Source organism: Cuculus canorus, chromosome 27, assembly GCF_017976375.1.
Source record: "Cuculus canorus isolate bCucCan1 chromosome 27, bCucCan1.pri, whole genome shotgun sequence".
NCBI classification, from domain to species: Eukaryota; Metazoa; Chordata; class Aves; order Cuculiformes; family Cuculidae; genus Cuculus; species Cuculus canorus.
Genome location: NC_071427.1, coordinates 780,266 through 791,517, shown reverse-complemented (window position 1 = coordinate 791,517; position 11,252 = coordinate 780,266). Strand labels below are relative to the sequence as shown.

Here is an 11,252-nt window from a genome sequence, read left to right as displayed (position 1 = left end):
CAGCGCAAGGGTGGACTGAAGCCCTTATTATGTCCCTCCAGCACAAACCACTCCGTCAATGAAAAAAGCCTCTGCAAGACACCCGAGGGACCAGCGCACGCTGGAGTTGTGTTCTTCAGCAGGGCAACCCCCATCAGTGGCCTTCCGCTGTTGAAGGTTCTTCTGCCTCTCTAGGCTAAATATTTGGGGCAAATACAGCCACAGAACGGGCATTTTTCAGACCCACACATCACCTTCGAGAACAGCTTTCTTTCCATGCCCTAATGGACATAGCAGAAATTGGCAAGCCTCTGTCAGGACCCATGCATTACTTTGTCTTCTTTCTCCCTCCCCTTACCTCTGCCTTCTTCATCAGGCTTTCCCGGAGACATCGCAGGAGGCCTTGGTGTCAGAGGAGGCAGCTGTGATAACTCTGACCTGCAAACGGAAGATAACAAACAGGAAGCGGTCACACAACTTGCACAAAAACATGCTGAATGCTTGTCATCCTGCAAGAAAATGCCCACCACGGAAACATGTCCAAGGAGCCCTCCAGGGCAGATACGATCAGCGGGTCCAATATAAACATCTCACTTCCCCAAGGCCAAGAAATGGCCCCTGCCCTTGTGGCTTCTCCACACCTCTCACCTTTCAGGGGTCTTAACTTCAAAGCGTGCCTCCACCTTCTCTTTAGGCTTCTGGAAGGGTAACGTCCTGATGGAATGCTTTCTTCCAGTAAGAACACTCTTCTCGGGATGACTCCCTGCAAGTGAGACGCAAGAAATGCCGTCAGACCAGGGATGCTTTGGGGCAGCTCACACCAGAGGAATAAGCAGAGCAGTCAGTCCTGTGGGTACAACATCAGTGCCAGCACTCCTGATTGTGGGGAAAACATCAGTGCCAGCCCTCCTGATTCTGCCAGAGTCTCATTGCTGCTTAGGTCTCAGGTGGCTGCAAACCCTCTGTCTCCTCCATGTCTACTGGCCAGGAGCAGAACTTTTTCTCCTGCGCGATGCATTGCCCAGTATTCCCTCACCCTAAGACACCTTCTGAAAGGCAGGTCTTGGCAGGAAAAGCTGGAGGCCTCACGGAGCCTGCTTGGGGCCAGCACCTTCTCCCAAGGGAAGAGAACCCAGGATGCCTGCCTTGCTCTCACAGACACCCTTGCTCCTTTGTGCAGTGTCAGCGCAAAGATATCGTTTCCCTGTAGGCTGTGAGCAATGCCAAAAGAAGGCGCAAAGCTCCCATCTCCAAGGTGGCCGAGGCCTTGCCGCATATGCCCCACAGCTTTGGACTATCTTCCCAACACAGCCTTCGATAATCTTCCCAACACAGCCTTCCTCAGCAACATAAATCAATCCAGGAGGAAAGCCCGTGATAGAGCAGCCGTCCCTTTTGTTCCCCTGACAGAAGGAGGTGCTGTTCAGCGCGAGGGTGGACTGAAGCTGTTATTGTCTCCCTCCAGCACAAACCACTCCAACAACGAAAAAAGTCTCTGCAAGACACCCGAGGGACCAGCGCACGCTGGGGTTGTGTTCTTCAGCAGGGCAACCCCCATCAGTGGCCTTCCGCTGTTGAAGGATCTTCTGCCTCTCTAGGCTAAATATTTGAGGCAAACGCAGCCACAGGGCAGGCATTTTTCAGACCCACACATCACCTTCGAGAACGGCTTTCTTTCCATACTCTAATGGACATAGCAGAAATTGGCAAGCCTCTGTCAGGACCCATGCATTACTTTGTCTTCTTTCTCCCTCCCCTTACCTCTCCCTTGTTCATCAGGCTTTCCTGCAGACATCTCAGACGGCCTTGGTGTCAGAGGAGGCACCTGTGATAACTCTGACCTGCAAACGGAAGATAACAAACAGGAAGCGGTCACACAACTTGCACAAAAACATGCTGAATGCTTGTCATCCTGCAAGAAAATGCCCACCACGGAAACATGTCCAAGGAGCCCTCCAGGGCAGATACGATCAGCGGGTCCAATATAAACATCTCACTTCCCCAAGGCCAAGAGACCGCCCCTGCCCTTGTGGCTTCTCCACACTTCTCACCTTTCTGAGGGTTTAACTTCAAAGCGTGCCTCCACCTTCTCTTCAGGCTTCTGGACGGGTAACGTTCTGACAGAAAGCTTTCTTCCCTTACGAAGACTGTCTTTGGGATGGCTCCCTGCAAGCGAGACACAAGAAATGCCCTCAGACCAGGGACACTTTGGGGCAGCTCACACCAGAGGAACAAGCAGAACACCTCAGACCTGTGGGGAAGCTATCGGTGCCAGCACTCCTGATTCTGTTGGAGTCTCATTACTGGTTAGGTCTTAGGTGGCTGCAAACCCTTCATCTCCTCCGTGTCCACAAGTCAGGAGCACAACTTTCTCTCCTGCGCTATGCATTGCCCAGTATTCCCTCACCCTAAGACACCTTCTGAAAGGCAGGAAAAGCTGGAGGCCTCACGGAGCCTGCTTGGGGCCTCCCAAGGGAAGAGATCCCAGGATGCCTGCCTTGCTCTCACAGACACCCTTGCATACCTTTGTGCGGTATCAGCCTAAAGATACCGTTTCCAGGAGGCTGTGAGCAATGCCAAAAGAAGGCGCAAAGCTCCCATCTCCAAGATGGCCGAGGCCTTGCCGCATATGCCCTGCAGCTTTGGACTATCTTCCCAACACAGCCTTCAACAATCTTCCCAACACAGCCTTCCTCAGCAACATAAATCAATCCAGGAGGAAAGCCCGTGATAGAGCAGCCGTCCCTTTTGTTCCCCTGACAGAAGGAGGTGCTGTTCAGCGCGAGGGTGGACTGAAGCTGTTATTATGTCCCTCCAGCACAAACCACTCCAACAACGAAAAAAGTCTCTGCAAGACACCCGAGGGACCAGCGCACGCTGGGGTTGTGTTCTTCAGCAGGGCAACCCCCATCAGTGGCCTTCCGCTGTTGAAGGATCTTCTGCCTCTCTAGGCTAAATATTTGAGGCAAATGCAGCCACAGGGCAGGCATTTTTCAGACCCACACATCACCTTCGAGAACGGCTTTCTTTCCATACTCTAATGGACATAGCAGAAATTGGCAAGCCTCTGTCAGGACCCATGCATTACTTTGTCTTCTTTCTCCCTCCCCTTACCTCTGCCTTGTTCATCAGGCTTTCCCAGAGACTTCTCAGGAGGCCTCGGTGTCAGAGGAGGCACCTGTGATAACTCTGACCTGCAAACGGAAGATAACAAACAGGAAGCGGTCACACAACTTGCACAAAAACATGCTGAATGCTTGTCATACTGCAAGAAAATGCCCACCATGGAAACATGTCCAAGGAGCCCTCCAGGGCAGATACAATCAGCGTGTCCAATATAAACATCTCACTTCCCCAAGGCCAAGAGACCGCCCCTGCCCTTGTGGCTTCTCCACACTTCTCACCTTTCTGGGGGCTTAACTTCGAAGTGTGCCTCCACCTTCTCTTCAGGCTTCAGGACGGGCAACGTCCTGACGGAAAATTTCCTTCCAGTAGGAACACTGTCTTCAGGATGACTCCCTGCAAGCGAGACACAAGAAATGCCCTCAGACCAGGGACACTTTGGGGTAGCTCACACCAGAGGAATAAGCAGAGCAGTCAGTCCTGTGGAGAATTCATCATTGCCAGCACTCCTGATTCTGTTGTAGTCTCACTGCTGGTTCAGACTTAGGTGGCTGCAAATCCTCCATCTCCTCCACCTCCAGAGGTGAGGAGCACAACTTTCACTCCTCTAGTATTCCTTCAAGGAGAGAGCAGCAGTATGTTTGGCAAAATGTCTACATCAGTAAGCCGATGCCTCCATTTACACTTCCTTGGAGGGCTAAAATTTCTCTCACACAACTCAAGAGAATGCTCTGCAAGATGTGTTGCAGAGATATATGTATGAAGTGTGGAGGTGTCCTTCTACAAATCAAATTCAAATAGCAGCATTGCACATTTTTGGCATAGCCGTGGCTCCCATCCCTCAGGAGTAAGGAAGTCTTCAAGCCTGTGTCAGGTTTCATCCATTGCGTTACCTTTCTCTCGCTCCTCAACCATGTCTTCCTGCTGTTCCAACTGGAACTTCCAAGTGGGTAACAGCTGGTGAAACTCTTCACTGGAAAGAGATAGAAAGGCATGAGACTGACAGCAGTGTCTAACCAAACCCTGCTGTGCACTGGCAGCGCAGCCAGAACACACCAGCCCCTGTGAGATGTGCTGATTATCTGTCAGCACTACTGCAGACAGCACATCCAGGGGACCTGTCTTGTCCCGTCGAGCACAAGACCACCCCTTTGCTTCTCTGACTCACTCAAGTGCATACCTCTTTGTACTCTCTTTTTTCCCTTTTGCCTTCCTGGCTCTTGTCAATTTGCCTGGTGAATGCCTCATTTGAGGATGTTGACACCGGCTACCAGGGGTTCCTACAACAGTGGAAGAAGACAGTTCTTCAGATGAGCACTTTGTGGCCGCCCAGGAAAGAGGAGGTGCAGAGCTGCTCAGTCCCAGCTTGGTAGATGGACAGACTTTACCTTGTTTGTTCCCAGATCCCTTCATGAGAAAAAAGTCTTCAGCTGTTCTTCCAGGGGGGAGCTTAATCTCAAACCTGGGAAGAAGCAGACACAAGCTGGAAGAAAGGGCTTCACCCTCCCCTTGCTTCCAGTGACAGAGATGGCCAATAGTCACTTCAAGGTCTCCAGTTTCCTAAAGCAGCACATCCAGCCTGGTCACCACCTTGGAGGGCTCCATCAGGTAACTGTGTGACACAGCCAAGAGCCCTCTGGCTCCCTGGCAGTCCCTCCATGACGCGTGCTTGGGTTTTGTACAGAGCCAGCTCTGTCCCACGGCTCCTCAGTAGATCTGCTCAGCAGGGCTTGATCCCGGCCCAGAGATCTGCTGAGCCCCACAACCTCCGTTTGAGCCAGTAAGTCCCTCCTCTTCTGCCCCTTGCTCCAAGGACGAGGCATTCCAGAGAATTTTCACGCACTGGAGTCTCAGAAAGCCAGGGAAATGTTCCCAACAGGACTTGTCCAGGTCAGGTCTTTGACCAGCCCTGAAGAGACGCTTCCTGGCTACAAGTTAACACACAGGAAAACTGAGAAGCTGTCTTTTGAAAATCTTTTTGCCATCACCCCATCTGTGTCCTTAATCATGCGAGGAAGGTAACGTACAACCCCCTTTCCATGTGAATACAAGTGAGGGCAGTCAGAGTCAGGAAGGAGAGTAAGCACACGTGGAGGCAGCTGGGGACTCTTCCTTCAGGAAGGGATTCTTCAATAACCTTGGGAGCAGGCAAGGTCTGGCAGCACAGCCCTACCTCGCAAGAGCTGAGAAACCAAGCAAATGTACTCACATGGGCAGCACACGAATCCCCTGAGGACTCATGTGGAAAGCAGAAGAGTCATCGTCTGATATCACATTAATCCGCGTAAGTGGGTTCTGCAGAAGGGACACAGACACAACAGATGAGGCCAAGGAAAGAAGCTCCTCCTTCACAAAGGCAGCAAGCCTTCCCACCAGTGTGGCCGCCTCAAGGAAACTCTCTCCTCTGCATGTCTGTCTCCACCAGCAGCCCTCCCTCAGCACAAACAAGAGCTGCACGGTTGTGCTACAAGACCTGCCATGGTCTTGCACACTTGCCCGAAGCAGCTGGGTGTGGAATCCCAGGTGAGATGGTTTGGTTTGAGCCACAACAGCTCTTCTCCAGGCCTCTGTTACCAAGGCCACCAAATGCAAGCAGGGAGCTCTATGAAAACTCACATTGTATAAAGGCCTATCTTGGCAAAGTGGTAACGCTGATGACAGCAGGCCAAGAAGAGCCAGCTCTCAAGCACTCAGAGACGACCCCGAAAGACTGGCAAGGAGCCCTGGAAAAAAACTTCCACTTACAGAGAGCATGCAGTTCAACACTGTTCCAGTGCCATCGATGGCAAGAAGAAAGTCTTTGGAGTAGGTCATTCTGAGGATCTTATCTCGGCTCCTAAGGATACCGATGCCCTTGAAAACAAGGTCATAATCTTCTCCGAGCCCTGCACCCCAGGTGAAAAGCACCACCAGGTCATTCACGCATTCCTCCACCATCTTCTCAGAAACAGTCGTCTTCAGGGAGAGCTGAGAATAGTCCAGGGGGACGACTTGGAGGTCATCTGGAAAGCGGCAAAAGAGGACCAAAGTGAGGTGGGCAGCAGCTCCACAGGCTGAAGGAGCTCCCACCCCACCAGCAATCCTGTGCTCCGGGCATGTCTTGTTCAATCTCCTGGACAAAACTCAAAGCACTCCACAAACAGTGGTGCCACATACAAAGCAATGGTTTCTTCCAAGCAGAATTAGCACAAAAAGATCACGGCCATTGAGTAGCAGCCTTCTGCTGGAAGAGGGGTCCAGATTCCATGGTGATGTGGAGGGTGACAGCTCCTGCAGCTGTGTCATGCTCAGGCTGTCAAAGACTGCACAACATCCTTGACAGTCAGCCTGGCCATCTTACCCTGTGCCCTGACAACTGCTTGGGAGACATTTTGGCTTTCAGTGGCACTGATCTAATGCAGATCTCGGATTTGGACAAGGTGAAGGTGTTCGCTTGCTCGCAGCCCAAGGCCGCTGCAATGGGAAGCCAAGGCTCCACGCTGCCGCCTTACCAGGAATGTCTCTGTTGGCATGGCTGATCCTCTGAGCCTGCATAACTCCCTCCAACAGATGAAATTTCGGTGCAAGCACATCCCCGTTCAATTTACTGTAGTGCTGTCTCAGCACGTAGAAAACACCAAGGCCATCTATTGCCACACCCTGAAAGCAGCAGAGAACAGAGGAGCAGAAGATGACATTTAGATGCACTAACAAATGAAGGACTCACTCCTAAGATATGTAGCAGGCAAAAGACAACCAAACACCTCAGAGCTATGTCAGGTCCAAGGGACGTTGGGCAATTGAGCAGGCCCCGAGAAGGGTCCCAGGCTGCTGGCTGAGCCTCTGCCCTCCAGCAGCAAGGGCTACAAGTGGCCAGAAAAGCTCCAAGTCTCTCTTCTCCTACAGACAAATTCCCTTTGTTGCACTCCTTGTCAAAGCAGCAGCTCTGTCCCACCTTTGTGCCCTGCTGAGCCATTTCCTCTGCTTTCCCAGGAGAGGTTGGACCCTTGCACTTTATGGTGGGGGGCTGCCTGCCAGCCGATTGTGGAAACCATTGCCAGGCACGTGAAGGACTAGAAAGTCATCAGGAGTTGTCAATATGGCTTCACCAATCTGATAATCTTCAGGAACCAATGGAGAACCCCAGAGTCAATTCTGGACATGTAGAGGTCGACACGGGTCCAATCCTGTTCAATGTGACCATTCTTTCTCCAAGACACTGCAAATGGGATCCCAGGCAGAGAGGGGTGTTGAACTTGAGCCAAGACAGCTCTTCTCCAGGCCCCCTCTGTAGTCAAGTCCAGCAAATGCAAGCAAGGAGCTCCACAGAAAGCTGGCACTGGGGAAGGCTCTGCCTTGCTCGAGTGCTGTGCCAATGACAGCAGTCCATGAGAAGCCAGCTCCAGAGTCAGAGAATCATGAAATGGTTTGGGTTGGAAAGGACCTTAAAGATCATCCAGTTCCAATCCCGTGCCACGGGCAGGGACACCTCCCACTGGATCAAAGCCCCACCCAACCCGGCCTTGAACACCTCCAGGAATGGCACAGCCACAACTTCTCTGAGCAACCTGAGCCCAGGCCCTCTCCACCCTCCCAGGAAAACATTTCTCCCCAAGATCTCATTTCAATTTCCCCTCTTTCATCTAAAATCCATTCCCCATCATCCTCTCCCTGCACTCCCTGAACAAGAGCCCCTCCCCAGCTTTCCTGGAGGCCCTTTCTGTACTGGAAGCTGCTCTAAGGTCTTCCCAGAAGGGCCTCAGAAGGCTGGCAAGGACTTTCCAGACTGAGCTGGGGGGGCTGTCTGGGCTACTGCGAGCATCCAGGTACCAGGAGGAAGAGGAGGAAAGCCCCACCTTGTTCAGGGCAATCTGCTGCAGCATGTACTCAGACACAGTGTCCCAAACTCTTATGACTTCTGAAAAGCAAAAGAAAGACAAGTCAGGCTCTGAGCCAGCGGGGTCACCACCCCTCAGCCCCATCCCAGCCGCAGAGCTGATGGACACAGCTGAAATCAAACCTACGGCAGGAGCACGATGTTCAGGGTCCGGGGCTGTAGAGCCCGGCTCTTGGCTGGCTGCTGCCTCTCAGTCTCGGTGTGAGCCCAGAGGCAGAGTGGGGCAGCATAAGGGGTTTGAGCATGTGCACCCCACTGTCTTAACCACCCATCAGCTCCAGGGTGGGGAAAGACAAGATGCGCCAGTGGGGAAAATCAGAGGCTGCAGCTAGATGCCCAGCAGAGGATCTGTGCTCCACTGCTTAGAAGGAAAGCCTCTGATTTCCAACACAGGCATTGCAGGGGCTCCTAGAGACCCAAGGGAGGTGCACCATACCTCTGCCTTCCTCAGATAGCACCTCTCCTTCCCTTCCCCTCACTCCTTTCCTCTTCCCCTTCCAATGCCCATCTCCAGGGTTGATCCTCTTCCTGGGGAACAGTCAGCATGGCCTTTGCCCCACCAGGAAGGCAGTGCTGTGCTCCTCAGGGGCTCTGACATCCCTAAGGCCTCCCTGACTGAGACAAATTGGGGTCCCTGAGGCAGTCCACAATTTTGGAATCTGGTATCCTATGCAGTAACACAGCTGGAGGAGATCCTGAAGGCCTTACCTGCCAGGCTGAGCACATTCAGTGCTGGGAATCTGACGAAGGGATACTTCATCATTTTGGCTGTGATTCCGACTAGGAAATGTCTTCCCCTGTTCCTCCTCCACTGCCCTTTGGGGAAGTGTGGCAGGACTGGGCACAGGTGGACTAAGGAAAGCTCCTGTCATTGTGATGTCAGATGTCCTCCAGGTGGTGTCACAGATGTCCTCCTGCTGGGCAACCACCATCACCCCTGACCTGTAGGGGACCAGCAGTTGGTGTCTCCTGGCATTGGAGAGGCCAACTCTGCCACATCTGCTCCCCAGAGCCCCAGAGCCAGTGGGGATTGTTTGATTGCTTTAATGCGGCCATCAAAAGCCCTCGGCATCCAAGCCAAATTCGAATCCTAAAAGCCTCCTCCTTCAGTGACCACCAGCCTGGGGAAGAAATGCTTTTGCCTTTTGGCACCACCCTGCATGTGACTTGCCCCTCAATCTGCCTTCCACTCCTTGCCACATGTTGCTCCCTGTGCCTTGAACCCCTCCAGTCTTTCCAAGCCCCCTCGCTCCCCTCCCTGTGAGCTCCCATCACTCACCAGCCCCACCCTGCACCCTCCTCCCAGCATGCTCAGATCTACCTCCCACCCCTCACCCGGGATCGCCCATGCCCTGCTGCATTCCTCTCCCTGGACACACAGCCCCGCGGGCAGAGCTTTCCTTGGTTTGACCCCTTATGGATGCTCTTCAGGGTCTGTTCTCATGTAGGGAAATGAGTTCCTCTCTGCTCAGTAGCAGGTTGAGCACTGGACACTTCCAAGCAGGGAGGTCTAACATGGAGCGTTGTAAGAGAGTGGACAGAGTACCTGTAAATGCTGACAAGCTTGTGGTTTTCCTTCGGTGCCACGATATTTCACAGTTTACGTGCTTAAAGCTTGCAGTTTAAGTCTTGCTGTGTGTTTTTTTGGCGGAAGAATACAGGCGGAGGAGATGTCACTATCCCGACTTCTCACAGCTCGACCAGGAAAACGCAGTGAGTGAGAACAGTCACAAAGGGGATGATTTGTGGTAATGGAATGCGTTATCTGCATAGAGCAGTGCACACCCCCAGTGTAACACAGATGGTGGCGGGAATGGTAAGAAGGGTGGTTTGTGTGGTCAGGAAAACAGATGATACCTGAAAAGCTCTCTCTAATGTGGCCTATTCGTCTGGGGCAAAGGACACTGAGGGGAGATCTCACACATCACCTCCGAGAAAGGTGTGAGCAGATGGGTGATAAAAGTTGGATTTGGGGGGAGTTTGTAATGGGACTTGGGGTAAAACAATCCTATTTTGAGGGAGTTTGAGTGGAAATGCGAGAATGTTTGAGGGGAAAGAAATGGTTTGGGGTGTTTGTGGAAGGGATTTGCGGTGAAAGTCATCTTTTTGGGGGTTAATTGTGAGGAGAGTTGAGGTGAGAGTTGCATTTTGGGGGAATGTGGGGTAAAAAAATCCTATTTGGGGGACTTTGAAGGAAAATTTGAGAGGATTTGAGGTGACAGCCTTGGTTTGGGGGAACTTGGGGAAGGGATTTGGGGGTTTTCTGAGGAGAATTGTGGTAAAATTTGTGTTTTGGGGGATTTTATGAGGGGATTTGAGGTAAAAGAACCATATTCCGGGGCAGTTTGACTGGAAATGTGAGGAGATTTGTGGTGAAAGTTGTGATTTTGGAGAGTTTGGGGAGGACAATGAGGTGAAAGTTGCATTTTTTGTGAGTTTGAGAGGAGATTTGAGGTAAAAATCACCTTTTGGGGGAGCTACGGAGGGGATTTGGGGTAAAAATATGACATTTGGGAAGAGCTTGAGGGGAAATTGGAATAGGTTTGAGGTGAGAGTTGATGTTTGGGGGAGTTCGGTGAAGGGACTGGAGGCGAAAGTCATCTTTTGAGTCAGGAGATTTGTGGTGAAGGCTGCATTTTGAGGGAGTCTGAGGGGGGGGTGAGGGGACTGAGAGGAGACCTCAAGCAGAAAATTTCTCCTGTGAGGGTGAGGAGGCGCTGGCCCGGGGTGTCCTGGAGAAGCCGTGGCTGCCCCATCCCTGGAGCGATTCGAGGCCAGGATGGATGAGCCCCTGGCTCCAGTGGGAGGTGTCCGTGCCCATGGCAGTGGGGAAACTGGGTGGGCTCTGAGCTCCCTCCCCAGGCAGCGCTGATCTCCTCACAAATTCCCCCAAGAGATGACTTTCACCCCAAATCCCTTTAGCAAGTCCCCTAACCCATGCCTTTCACCTGTAATCTCCTCACAAATGGCCCCCAAAGATGACTTTCACCCCCGATCCCTTTACCAGTGGAATCTATGCAAAGTCATCTGTACCCCTAAATGGTGATGCTGAAAAGCTTAAGACAAGTCCATATAGGAGAACTGGTCATACATTCTATGCTACTGCCTGAATAAAACAGACACTTGGCCTCCAGTCGGCCAGAGGCAATATTAGGGTGGTAGCTGAAAGCTGATTTGACAATCACAGTCCAAAACCAGAGAAGTTTCCTTCAGACTAAATATTACTCTGCAGCAGGTATTTCGCTGCTACTGAGCTTCACAGCAGACTTTCCAT

The 11,252-nt window shown here is 52.1% G+C and overlaps 1 protein-coding gene across 1 annotated transcript; it reads right to left on the bottom strand.

The window, feature by feature from the left end:
* Nucleotides 1-293: 293 nt before the first annotated feature.
* Nucleotides 294-9,633, bottom strand: LOC128849295 (uncharacterized). Its single transcript, XM_054050566.1, has 15 exons — nt 9,525-9,633; nt 8,687-8,920; nt 7,938-7,999; nt 6,594-6,741; nt 5,848-6,104; nt 5,312-5,397; nt 4,491-4,564; nt 4,283-4,382; nt 3,996-4,075; nt 3,384-3,498; nt 3,094-3,173; nt 2,031-2,145; nt 1,741-1,820; nt 628-742; nt 294-417 (listed from the first exon to the last, which is right to left on the bottom strand). The coding sequence occupies exons 2-15, from the start codon at nt 8,739-8,741 to the stop codon at nt 294-296; spliced, it is 1,491 nt and encodes a 496-aa protein (XP_053906541.1). The 5' UTR covers nt 8,742-8,920; nt 9,525-9,633.
* Between the last annotated feature and the right edge of the window lie 1,619 nt (nt 9,634-11,252).